The following is a 14,087-nucleotide window of genomic DNA, read 5'->3' on the forward strand; positions in this document are numbered from 1 at the left end:
CTTGTCATGTTCTCTTGAGCCTCCTTGTCTTTGTCTTTGCTTCTCTCCCAGAGAAGAAAACCCATTCTTCTTGTGCTGCCTCACCAATTCCTCTTTTAAGATTTAATCCAACCATCATTTCCTCTGAGAAGCCATTCTTTACCTTCCCTGATAATGTCTGGGCTTCTCCCCTCTATTCTCATCATACCTTTATATATACTAGCTCAGCATTTATCATACTGTCCTGATCTTCTGATCCAGGTGCAGTGAAACCACTTGTGACAGCTATAGCCTCCAACTGTGTCTGATGCAGAATAAAAGTTGTTGAGTAAAAGTTGTTGAGTGAATGAGTCAGTGTGAATTTTTGAGTCAGTGAACTCTGATGATATTGAAATTACAGGATCTGACTCAGGAAAAAAAAAATCCATCCAAGTGTTAAACAGTACTTGGATAAACAAAACATTATTGAGTCCAAAAAATAGCTAGGTAGGTGTGGGACATAATATGTTAAAATCGAAATGAGTGAGTGTAAACCTTGTATTCTCTCTTCATTCACAGATTAAATTTTAAATTATATAAAAACCTGAAGTTTCTTGAGTAATCTGTAGTTCAGCTAAAGAGTAGCTTTAGGCTGCAAGGCTGGGGTACAAGAAGAGTTCATCAGTGAATGAATCTTGTAATCACAAAGTATATGCTTTGCTTTATTTTGGTTTAGGTCACTATCATGTGCAAAACTAATCTGGATATATGAAATGATAACAACTTCTTTTTTACCTGTTTGTGTTTTATGGAAAATTACCCCACCTGTAGTGATGGTGACCAAAAAGATGGCTCCTATTATAGAAATAAAAGAATTCCTAATTAAAAAGAAGAATAACAAATCCACTGGTAGCTTGGTTCTAGATCATGAATAAGCCCTCTAAATATTACATACAGAACTAGAAAAAGCAATTCATTAAATTGTTTAGATAAGTAGTTGAGCCAGTGCAAAAAAAATTCATTAAATGAGAGATAAAACTTGATCAAACATTTAAAAATGGTATAATTTATTTAATAGCCTTATAAATTACTTCAGCCCTTTATTAGTAGAATCATTAACTGGGACTGAAGGCATCCCTTAATTTTTAGTTTTATTCGACTACTGATGAACACATCTAAGAAGATACACTGACTATTTTTATGCTGCCTGTGCCTGGTCACCCAACATCACTAGAATGTCTTACATAAAGCGAAAATCTTGAATACTTATTATATAATATTTATTTCATATGGGAGAAAGTTGTATTAAGATAAATATGATAAAAACAAAGCATAACATTTATTATCTGTTATAGAAAAATACTGTACCTGATCTTCTGCAATATGAATTCGGGCATAAGGAGAATCTAGCAAGGTGTGTAAGGCCTGTAGACATGCTGTAACATGTTCAATAGGCTCCTCAGGTCTAGGGGAGCAAAGGAACTGTATACTCACACCTGTGATGTACATAATAAAAATACATGTTTGTCTATAAAACACTTTGTTGCTTTGATGTCAGATTTTTTTCTCTATTTTTCCTCTATTCTTCTGAAGATTACTTTAACACATATTGAATGCTATTGTAGAGTTCAAAATGGTCACCAAAAGCAGTAGCCAAACTTTATAACACAGACTGTAGCTTTGCAATTAGGTTAATAATCAAATTGGAGGTAGGGAAGGGAGGTAGTTCCAAGGTCATGGAGTTAAGAAGATACTAGATTTTTTTATTTCAAGAACTTAAAAAAAGAACACATTAAAAATACACTTATGAAAATGATAAAATTACTTCTCATTACATGGTTGCCAAACAATTTCCATGTCTACAAAGAATTTTTAGTGGCAAACTACGGAGGTATAATGGATATCATGGATAACAATTGTTCTTAATTTGCATAATGTAAGGTCACTGTTTTAGATGAGTCTTATATTTTCATGTATAAGATCTATTGATGAGTTCTATAATTTCACCTTAGCAACTATGTTCCTTTTCCCTTCCAGAAAATATAAACCTGCTTAAGAGCCTCATTAGAATCTATAACACCTTAATGTTAAAAGAGCATCATCGATGCAATTATAAATTGAATTTATTCAAATTTTCTTTAACTTTGCATTTTACTATTTCCTCAAGGGACAATCTGTTAAGTGTTAAGTAAAAAGAAAATCTGCCTTTGAAAAAGAAAAATGTAGTTTTTCTTGAAAATTATTCAATACTGCTCTGCGAGTGAACACGATAGCTAAAATTTTTAGAGTAGTCTTTAATAATTAAATTTTTCTATTAAAAATTCAGTTAACAATTTAGAAAATGTGCTTTAAAAATCCTCCTTTTATTATTCCCTCTCTGGACTGTGGTAATATGAAACTTTTCTATAGCATTAAAATGAAAGCTATGAAGGGGTTCAGAATATGCCACACTAAAATATGCCTCTGTGGCATATTGATTATTTTGAGCTGAAGGTACTTGATGAATAGCAGATACAGTAACGGCCCTCTAACCCCTTCCCACCTAAAATCAGGTCATGAAACTTCTCATGAGAAAGGTGCCCTCCCTGTAGTAGGAAGAGAAGACTGGGGGTCATTGTTGAAATAGACTTGTACAAACAAACTTACTAAAATTAGTTCCCCCCCATATATTTCCTAGTCCTTGTCCCACAATTTATTGTCCCCAGCCCACACCCCTTTGTCTGGTCACATCCCCACAATGTATTGTTCTTTGTGTAAAGTAGTATGTAAGTTTTTTGGCCTAATGGCTACTTTAGGTTAAAAATATTAAATAAATCTGCATGCTTTTCTCCTTAATCTGTTTTATCAATTTAATTCTCAGGCCAGCCACAGAACCTAAGAGGATAGAAGGAAATTTTTTCTTCCTTACAGATATGAATTTCAGAAGTGACACATCTTTAAATACATCAATATCATACACCTACCTAAAATCAGATGCATTCTGTCTTTGTTAATTTCTGGCAAAGATTTAGTACTAGGTGTTGCTCCTGATGCCTGGTTTAAATTCACAGGTGTAGAACGTTTCTGTAAGCCAGGTATTGCTGCTGCTTCTGCAGACTCTGAACATGTAAATCCTGTGCTATTCAGCCAAAGTGCCACTGCATGGAGAATGGGGGCCCATGAATTCCGGTAGTGAAGTCTAGCTGTATCAATAGTCTCCGGAGTATAAAATGCTCCCCCTGTAAAATAATCAAGCCAATCAAAGCCATTACTTTTATTGTAAGTGTTCAACCATTTACCAATAACTAACTTAAAAATACCCATTTCTTACCATCTTAGTCCATTTGGGCTGCTTTAACAAAATACCACAGACTGGGTGGCTTATTAACAACAGAAATGTCAGGAAGTCTGAGATCAGGCTGCTAGCATGCTCAGGTAAGGGCCATCTCTCTGACTCCTACCTATATTCTCACACGGTAGAAGGGGCTAGGGAGCAATGTAGGGTCTCTTCTCTAAGGGTACTACTAATCCCATTTCAGAGGGCTCCACTTCATGACCCAAGCAGTTCCCAAATGCCCCACTTCCCGATACCATCACAATGGGGATTAGGTATCAACATGTGAATTTAGAAGGGACACAAAATTCAGACCATACCACATACCAAAGAGTAATCTGGCTAAAGAGAGTCTCTTTATTACAAAGTCACCAAAACTAATGTCTTTTCTGCAGCTGCAGAACTGTAGTGCCTGTGCCTTCCTCACCAAGGCTAGGGTTTCCAGCCTTTCCTTGCAACTGCACATGCTGCTGGGGATCCTCTCTCTTTCTCTACCCTGTGGTCACAGGCTTCCTCTTCACTGTTACTGGAGACTCCCTAAAACCCTGGTTACCTTCTCCTACCACAGCCAGGGACCTCTCTTCTTTCTCTTTCACTCTTCCTCTGCCATTCTTCCATAACTCCTGCTTTCACTACCAAACTGAGGACTTTCCCACCTGTTCTTGCATACACTTACCAGCACAGCAATAAACTTCATCATGGTTAGGCATAATGACTTGTTATGCATAGTTATTTAGAGTACTCTAGCTCATATAGTTATTACCATAACAGTGAGAATATTTACGCTTGGGTTAATAAAAAAGCTTATGCCATATTTGAATTTATAAATTCAATATGGAGAACATGCTCTAAGTGAGAGAACGCCAAGTATAAGTCTACAGAAATTTAAAATGTCATTAGTACATCTTATATTATTAAATTATTAATAATTAAATAATTAAATTTAAGGGGTTATACTCTCTTTTTAAATTTAAGATGTGTTAAGTTACATTGTAATATTAATTGCTGTTCTAGCTTTCACCAATTACGCTTCATTTTTTTTTTAATAAATTAATTTTTATTGGTGTTCAATTTACCAACATACAGAATAACACCCAGTGCTCATCCCGTCAAGTGCCCCCCTCAGTGCCCGTCACCCATTCACCTCCACCCCCCACCCTCCTCCCCTTCCACCACCCCTAGTTCGTTTCCCAGAGTTAGGAGTCTTTATGTTCTGTCTCCCTTTCTGATATTTCCCACACATTTCTTCTCCCTTCCCTTATATTCCCTTTCACTATTATTTATATTCCCCAAATGAATGAGAACATACACTGTTTGTCCTTCTCTGATTGACTTACTTCACTCAGCATAATACCCTCCAGTTCCATCCACGTTGAAGCAAATGGTGGGTATTTGTCGTTTCTAATGGCTGATTAATATTCCATTGTATACATAAACCACATCTTCTTTATCCATTCGTGTTTCGATGGACACCGAGGCTCCTTCCACAGTTTGGCTATTGTGGCCATTGCTGCTATAAACATCGGGGTGCAGGTGTCCCGGCGTTTCATTGCATCTGTATCTTTGGGGTAAATCCCCAACAGTGCAATTGCTGGGTCGTAGGGCAGGTCTATTTTGAACTCTTTGAGGAACCTCCACACAGTTTTCCAGAGTGTCTGCACCAGTTCACATTCCCACCAACAGTGTAAGAGGGTTCCCTTTACTCCGCATCCTCTCCAACATTTGTGGTTTCCTGCCTTGTTAATTTTCCCCATTCTCACTGGTGTGAGATGATATCTCATTGTGGTTTTGATTTGTATTTCCCTGATGGCAAGTGATGCAGAGCATTTTCTCATGTGCATGTTGGCCATGTCTATGTCTTCCTCTGTGAGATTTCTCATGTCTTTTGCCCATTTCATGATTGGATTGTTTGTTTCTTTGGTGTTGAGTTTAATAAGTTCTTTATAGATCTTGGAAACTAGCCCTTTATAGATCTTGGAAACTAGACTGTCTGATACGTCATTTGCAAATATCTTCTCCCATTCTGTAGGTTGTCTTTTAGTTTTGCTGACTGTATCCTTTGCTGTGCAAAAGCTTCTTATCTTGATGAAGTCCCAATAGTTCATTTTTGCTTCTGTTTCTTTTGCCTTCGTGGATGTATCTTGCAAGAAGTTACTGTGGCCGAGTTCAAAAAGGGTGTTGCCTGTGTTCTCCTCTAGGATTTTGATGGAATCTTGTCTCACATTTAGATCTTTCATCCATTTTGAGTTTATCTTTGTGTATGGTGAAAGAGAGTGTTCTAGTTTCATTCTTCTGCATGTGGATGTCCAATTTTCCCAGCACCATTTATGAAGAGACTGTCTTTCTTCTAATGGATAGTCTTTCCTCCTTTATCGAATATTAGTTGACCATAAAGTTCAGGGTCCACTTCTGGGTTCTCTATTCTGTTCCATCGATCTATGTGTCTGTTTTTGTGCCAGTACCACACTGTCTTGATGACCACAGCTTTGTAGTACCACCTGAAATCTGGCATTGTGATGCCCCCAGCTATGGTTTTCTTTTTTAAAATTCCCCTGGCTATTCGGGGTCTTTTCTGATTCCACACAAATCTTAAAATAATTTGTTCTAACTCTCTGAAGAAAGTCCATGGTATTTTGATAGGGATTGCATTAAACGCCAATTACACTTCATTTAATTACTACTGTAAACCCCATAAAGGCAAAACTCTGAATGCAGTACTTACCATCAGGTGGGAGCTGACTAGCAAATTCAGCTGGTAAAGTTAAAAGCGCATAGTCTTTTAATGCTGCCAGCCACAGGCGGCTGAGTGTTGGCAGTTCGGGTTGCACGAGTGTTATTAAACTATCTGGTGGTAGTTCGTCTATAGTACCATAATCATCATCATCATCATCAGTACTTTTAATTGCTCTTTTTGGCTTTGACTCTGCTTCCTTCTTGATATTCATAGCAACCACATATACCTAGTAAGATATTTAGGAGGAGAAAATAACAGGGCATAATATTAAGAAATGACATAATCTAAATTGCTATGATTATACAACTGAATTATTGAATAATAATAATTATTCCAGTGTTTCTACTCAATTAACTTAATTGAGTAGAAACACTGGAATATGTATACAACTTCATGATTTCCTGACAACCTCCAAAGAATAATTCCACCTGCTTTGGAGACAATCTTTCAATCTTTTTTCATTGACCTGACTTCTGAGTATTCCTCTCACAAAATATTCCTTGAGTAGGGTTCTCTGACATTTTTCTGGCTTGTCTTGTTAGACTTTACAAAGCCCTCTTTTATGTGTGTCTTTTTTTTGGTCATAGGGTATAACTTCCTGTTTACTGCTTCCACTTTCACAGACTTATTAGACATAATCGGATAGCATTCAAAGAAAAAGGCTGGAAGGGATGGAAGAAGGGCCAGAAAAAGGATTTCCATAAATATCCTTCTAACCCCTTAAGTGATACTTAGCAATCTTGCCTTTATAACAGAGAGTTGAGCAAAGCATATAATTTAATAGTCACATATATATAATCTGTATCCTTTCTCTCCATTTAGTAAGCCAAAATGATGTATAATAGCAACTTCCTAAAACATAATTTTGAAGATTCTTCTTCATCGCAGTTATTTTTGTTTGTTTTTGCACACACATTTAAGCTTTGGCAACATGTATGGACTGACCAAAGAATATGAGGCAGAAGTAGGTGACCGGTTTTACTCTGTAGGCAATGGGGAAGGGAAGAGGCCACTGCAGGATTTATTATGTATTTTTCCTGAACTTTTAATTTTATTCTAAAATTATACCATAAAAAGTTTGGAAAATGAGTTTTTAAAATTACTAATAATCCCAATTTTCAGGTTATCATATTCTATCTTTGTAAGTTGTAATTTTGTTGTACAAAGAATTTTGTATTTAATTTTATTTATTAACATATCGTAATATTTTCCCATAAAATGCTAGTCTTCAAAACCGTTACTCTTAATGGCTGTAGGGGATGAGTCATACAATTTCCCTAAGTTGAAATTTAATATTTACTCCTGATTCTTTACTCAGCCTTGGGAATCTTAAAAAGACAAGATACAGTGTTTCCAAAGACAAAAGGTGTGCAGCTCTTCATATTATAAATAATGTTCCAAGTTAAGCTTTTTGTAAACATTTCCTTCCTGTATTTTGGATATTTTCCCCTAAGATAAAATCCCAGAAACAGAATTACTGTATTAGTGATTACAAATATTTTTATGGTTCTAGATAGACATTGCCAAGACCTTTAAAAGGGTTCTGTAGTTTATAGTGCTATTTGCAATCCAAGAGAATATGTTTTTTAGACTCCTTTTTTAAAGTCTAAATACATCTTATTAGATATTACACAAGAAAAATAGAAAAATCAAAAGCATAAGAAAAAGAAATATTGTTAGCATTCTAGACATGTTGTATATACAGTCTTTTAAACAAAACTGTGTAACTTTTGTTTTTTAAATTTTTAAAAAGATTTATTTGAGAGAGAGAGAGAGAGAGAGAAAGAAAGAAAGAGAAAGAGAATATGCAGCGGGGAGGGCAGAGGGAGAAAGAGTCTCAAGCTGACTCCCTGCTGAGTGTGGAGCCTGATGCAGGGCTTAATCTTATGACCCTGAGGTCATGACCTGAGCCAAAACCAAGAGTTGGGACACCCAACCTACTGCACCACACAGGTACTCCCCTAAATAACTTTTAACCCAATTTTTTATTCACTTAATCTCATCATCTCTTAGGATCAAGACATACATTTAAGTTATTTCCATTTTTCTGAGAAAAATAAACATTGCAATGAATATCATCATAGCATAGTCTTTGTATATATCCTTAATATTCCTTAGGATAAACTGGTCAGCTAATATGCAGTTTCAGTAAGTGTTTTGATATATTATCACCCTTTGGAAAAATTTTACTGTCATTCTAAAAATGATGTTAATTTATCTGGGTAATGTTTCTATATTTCTTCTCTTCCCCATATGTTTATGCATAGCTTTGTTTCCTTTCTGTGAATTGTTAATTCATATTCTTTGCCCAAATTTTGCATTTTAGTTTTTTTAAAGATTTATTTATTTATTTATTTATTTATTTATTTATTTATTTATTCAGAAAGAGAGAGAGAGAGAGAGAGAGGCAGAGGGAGAAGCAGGCTCCATGCAGGGAGCCCGACGTGGGACTCGATCCCAGGACTCCAGGATCACACTCCAGGCTGCAGGTGGCCCTAAACCGCTGTGCCACTGGGGCTGCCCCAAATTTTGCACTTTAGAAGGATTATTCTGAGAATCCATATAGGAATAGCTGGAGGTGGGGTGGGGAAGACTAACATGTGAAAAAAATTAGCAACTGTACAGGTCAGGTAACAGATGATGAGGACTCAAACTAAGGCAGGGGTAGGAGAAAGGACATATTTATTTATAGGTATGGAAAAGGTATATAAAATCTATTGCTAAATTTAAAAAATAGTTGCTATGTTAAATAAAATTCCATTTTTATTTTGAAAATAAAGATATAGATACATATATTTTTTAGTATAAACAGATTTATATGTGCATAGTGATATATACCAAAATATTAACAATAGTTATCTCTGGATGATAAGATAGTAAAATTACAGAGGGGATAAGATTACAAATTTTTTTGTTTTTAATTCATGAGAGACAGAGAGAGGCAGAGACATAGGCAGAGGGAGAAGCAGGCTCCATGTGAGGAGCCCAATGTGGGACTCTATCCCAGGACCCCAGGATCACACCCTGAGCTGAAGGCAGACGCTCAACCACTGAGCCACCCAGTGGTCCCCAGGTTTATTTAAATAAAAATTTTTCTCTTAAAAAAAAAAATTCTCTATATTCTGAATTTATGTAATGAGCATAGGTATTTTTTATTATCAGAACAAAATTACATATTTTCAAAGATAATACTAACAGTAAAATACACAGGAATTAGTTACCTACTAGATATAAGATGAAGGGGACTGGAGAAGAAGCATTTAATATTGATACCTAGGTCCTGCTCTGAAGATAGGAGATAGGAGATGCTGAGATAAAGAGGAAAAAAGAAGATAAAACATAGTATTTTTTTTAGACATGTTGGGTGTGTGGTACTTATATCATCCAAGGGGAGATGTCTAGTGAATAGCCAAAAATATGGAATTGGAATTTAGGAGGTCTAGGTAGAGAAGTAGAATTACAATCTTTAATATACAAGTTAAAGCTACAGGTTACAGGTATGGATGAAGCTGCCCAGAAAGTATGAAGAGGGAGGAAAGGGACAAGAAGAACACCAACAGTTAAAGAGTAGGCAGGCAGGGATGCCTGGGTGGCTCAGTGGTTGAGCGTCTGTCTGCCTTTGGCTCAGGGCGTGATCCCGGTCCTGGGGATAGATACAGTTCCACATTGGGCTCCCTGTAGGGAGCCTGCTTCTCCCTCTGCCTATGTCTCTACCTCTCTCTCTCTCTCTCTGGCTCTCATGAATAAATAAATAAAATCTTAAAAAAATAAATAAAGAGTGGGCAGGCAAAGAGAGGCCAGCCAGCAAGTGATGCTGAGAATGAATAATGAAAAGGTAAGAGGAGAAGCAAGAGAGGAGTATCACAAAAGTTAAGGAAAACAAAGGGCTTCTAAAGGAGACAGTACCAGAGAGACTATGTACATGGAGTCTGGTGATTGTGTAGGGATACAGATAATTCTCTCATTTGTAACTTTAGTGAGAGTAATTCCAATGGAGTGGTGATGACACAGGGAAACTGAAGAGACCTCATAAAAAACTATTTTTGCTTCTTTTCCTGCTTCTCTTCTTGCCAGGATCTGCACCCCCAGCTTATACATGCTGTATGTCCTCCTTGTAAAGGCCAAGGACTTAATGATCTCTTTGGAGTCTTTTAGCACAAGAGATAACATCTAAGAAATGACTAGGTGGGGTCCTCATGTACATTTTCCAAGACCACTGACTCCACACACTCTGACACCAAAAGCCCTAGCTCCAGGGCATAAGGTACTTATGGAGGACACCTGAGCACTCCTCCTTGTTTTGACCAGATCTCAGATGCCTGAGAGGGGCATGTACACCAGGCAACCATCCTCAGTAAAAATCCCAAGCCTTGAGCAAAGACGAGACTCACTCTCCTTTCCTTTCCAAGTCTCCCAGATGCTCTGTCTGTATCTGCTGTCTCTATACCTTCAATAAACTCTGTTGTCACTTCCTCTCAGCTCACATTTGATTTCTATCCTGTGCAAAGCCCAGGACACTGTGGGCTAGTCCTGCAGAACCCCATCTGGGACTTCCACCAGCCAGTCTGCATCAGTGAGGATGACCCCAGATTGTGGGGGATGGGGAAGGGGGTGATCAAGAGCAAAGAAGTGAAGATATGGAAACTCCTTCAATGCCCTGAGATGTGAAGAGGGGAGAGGGAAAGCTGTGAGGACAAGGGGAGGAAGGCAGGCAAGAAGAGTGAGCAGATGGAAGGAGAGGGTGCAGATACAGAAGCAGGCATGAGGGACAGCACTGGGCTAGAAAGTCTCCTCTCCATACTCAAGCCTAACTAACATTAACTGACAGGTGAAAGGACAGTTCTCAACTCCTGTAAATCTAAAAATTTCAAGGCAACAATCTGCAGAGACAGAGAATGGATCTCCTCAGTTTTCTGAGTGAAAAAGTATAAGCAGAGATAGGTCTTCAGGAGAGAAATCTAGACTACGCTGGGCATTTGAAGAGAATGACAAAGAAAAGGAAAAAAACACACACATATATAAACATATATATAAATTTACATATACATATATAAATTTACATATACATAAACATATATAAATTTACATAAACATATATATAAATTAAACATATATATATAAATATATATATGTTTAAAATTTACTTAAAGGGATCCCCGGGTGGTGCAGTGGTTTGGGCCTGCCTTTGGCCCAGGGCGCGATCCTGGAGACCCGGAATCGAATCCCATGCCAGGCTCCTGGTGCATGGAGCCTGCTTCTCCCTCTGCCTATGTCTCTGCCTCTCTCTCTCTGTATGACTATCATAAATAAATAATAAAAAATTTAAAAAAAATAAAATTTACTTTTAAAAAAGGGAAGAGAAATGGGGAAAAAAATTACTAGCCAGCATTCAAGTCTGAGGTATGAGGTGCAAATCATTAAATAAGATTACAAGTTGCCCTAAAAAAGAAAGCAGTGTCAATAAAAACATGCATTATTAATTTAGTTACGTGAGCTTCTGATCTAATTTTTTAAAAGCAATAATCTATCTTCCATTCAATACCAGCCACAATGTCCTTTGATATACATTGCCTTACAAGAAGATATTTCTACATTGTAATGAAAAACAAAACAAAAAACAAAAGTAAGGCTCTGAGATCAAATCACTTGACCAAAGTCACAAAGATGGTAAATTATAGAGAGAACTTGTTCTAGGGCCTCTGATTCAACATTTAATGCTTTTTATACTAAACTATGCCAGCCTTCCTAGTAGGTGAATCAACCATATTAATGCAAGTCAGCAGAGAACTAGCTGACTGGCAACCAATGCTGTGATCATCATACCCTGCACTGCCTAATTTCCACATAATTATTTGGGGGAGGCCCTTCTCAATATAGAAATTTTGAAAAAATTGATTAAAAACAACTTTCAAAGGTTTGATAAGAGCTCTTTCATAAATATATACATATTTTAATGAGAAGGAGCAAATAACAGATTTTCAAAAAGCATTTCACACCAAAGGGCAGTTTAAAAAAAAAATAAAAATCAAATAAATTTTTTTTACCTATTGGACTAGGGGAATATTTTTTCATGGATGGAGAAACGGTTCAAAAATAGGCTATGGTTACCTCTGCCCATGCTTTGAGAACAGCCAATTTTTCCATGGTTGTAGCACTCTCTCGGTATAGTTGGCTAGAAGATCCTTTTCCAGCCTGCACTTTGTCCAAAGAAGAAACAAGCAGATTGTGCACTCGACGGAGGTCATTGAGATCACTGACAACTCCACTTCCGATCCATGTACTACATACCTGGCCAAAGAAAAACATTTTAAATTTTGAATAAAAAATTAATATTTAATATGATTTTTTTTTATTGAGGGAAGAAACACAACAAACCAATGAAGAAAACAAAACAAAAAAACCAAATGCTGTGCTTCAGCATTATTTTTGAGTAACAAATTGACAAGAATGGAATTTATTGTACTCTAACAGGGAAAACTAACAGTATTTACTTATAATATTTCCATTGTCTAATTTGACAAAAATCTTAATGGAAAAAATTTCTGCCTGAATCAGTTCAGTTGTGAATAATTCTTCACTTCAACAACATTTCTGCTTAACACAAGCAAAAGGTTATTCTGAGTGGTATGGAAGGGATGAAAAAATAAATAAAGGGGGAAAAAATCTAGTCGCCGTCCTCAAGAAAGAAAACACAGATTGGATAAACACTGTAGGACTGCAATACTACACCTAAAAACATAGAAAATAGAGATTACTTCCAGCAGAAGAAATGGAAATATTTAGATATCAGGAAGGTCTGTGTGTATAAATACAGAAGAGTTACATGGGAAAAGAGAGAAGATTAGCAAAATTAACTGGGATCAGATTATGGTACAATTTAAATCCCATGCAAACTGAACTCAGACTTTGTTCTGTGGGTAGTCATGAGTTTCTAAGGCTTCAGAGCAGGGAGATTACACTTACAATTGTGCTTGAGGCGCCTGAGTTGCTCAGTTGGTTAAGTGTCCAACTCTTGATTTTGGCTCAGGTCTTGATCTTGGGGTTGTGGGATTGAGTCCCACCTTGGCTCTGAGCTCAGTATGGAGTCTGCTTGGGATTCTCTCTTTCTCTCTCTCTAAATAAAATCTTTTTAAAAAATTGTGCTTTAGGAAGATTGCTCCAGTACTTATACCAGGAAAGATGTGTTTAGGTGGTAAGCAACGTGTTCAGTTAAGTGACTATTAAAATATTGTAGGATAGAGACAATACAGATCAAGCTGGGAATGGAAGGAGAAGGGAGCGTCATCTGAGAGAGGCTTGGAAGTAGAAATTACTGGATTTGGAAACCAAGTAAATATTTTTAGGGGAGGAGGCAGGGACTTGCAAAACATGGAAAGAATCAAAGCTGGTTGTTGTAAGTAATGCTGCAATAAGCATGGGGGTGTATGCATCCCTTTGAAGAAGTGTTTTTGTATTCTTTGGGTAAATATCTAGTAGTGTCATTATTAGATCGTAGGGTAGTTCTATTTTTAACTTTTTTTTTTTACCATAGCCAAATTATGGAAGCAACTTAAGTGTCCATCAATAGATGAATGAGTAAAGAAGATGTGTGCGCACATGCGCGCGCGCGCACACACACACACACCATGGATTATTACTCAGCCATAAAAAGGAATGAAATCCTGCCATTTCCAACAACATGGATAATGCTAGAGAGTACAATGCTAAGTGAAATAAGTCAATCAGAGAAAGACAATATGATCTCACTCATATGTAGAACTTAAGAAACAAACAAACAAAAAAAAAAAAGAAAAAAAGAAGAGACAAATCAAGAATCAGACTCTTGGGCAGCCCTGGTGGCGCAGCGGTTTAGCACCACCTGCAGCCCAGGGCGTGATCTTGGAGACCCGGGATCGAGTCCCACATCGGGCTCCTTGCATGGAGCCTGCTTCTCCCTCTGCCTGTGTCTTTGCCTCTCTCTCTCTAGCTATGTCTCTATGAATAAATAAATAAAATCTTAAAAAAAAAAAAAAAAGAATCAGACTCTTTAACTATAGAGAACTGATGGTTACCAAAGGGTAGGGGGAAGGGGGATGGGTGAAA

The 14,087-nt window shown here is 37.0% G+C and overlaps 1 protein-coding gene across 4 annotated transcripts in view; it reads right to left on the minus strand.

The window, feature by feature from the left end:
* The window catches only part of HEATR5B (HEAT repeat containing 5B), a 99,749-nt gene that overhangs the window by 16,723 nt on the left and 68,939 nt on the right, over positions 1-14,087 (minus strand). For all 4 annotated transcript variants that reach the window (XR_007402971.1, XM_025454178.3, XM_025454180.3 and 1 more), the window contains exons 27-30: positions 12,114-12,293; positions 5,994-6,231; positions 2,922-3,176; positions 1,327-1,454 (exon numbers count right to left, since the gene is read on the minus strand). Coding sequence is in view for 3 of the 4 variants with exons in the window: in XM_025454178.3 (XP_025309963.1) it covers positions 1,327-1,454; positions 2,922-3,176; positions 5,994-6,231; positions 12,114-12,293 (801 nt within the window). In the remaining variant the exon portion in view is untranslated. The remainder of the gene's footprint in view (positions 1-1,326; positions 1,455-2,921; positions 3,177-5,993; positions 6,232-12,113; positions 12,294-14,087) is intronic.

This window comes from Canis lupus, chromosome 17, assembly GCF_003254725.2.
Source record: "Canis lupus dingo isolate Sandy chromosome 17, ASM325472v2, whole genome shotgun sequence".
Taxonomy (NCBI): Eukaryota; Metazoa; Chordata; class Mammalia; order Carnivora; family Canidae; genus Canis; species Canis lupus.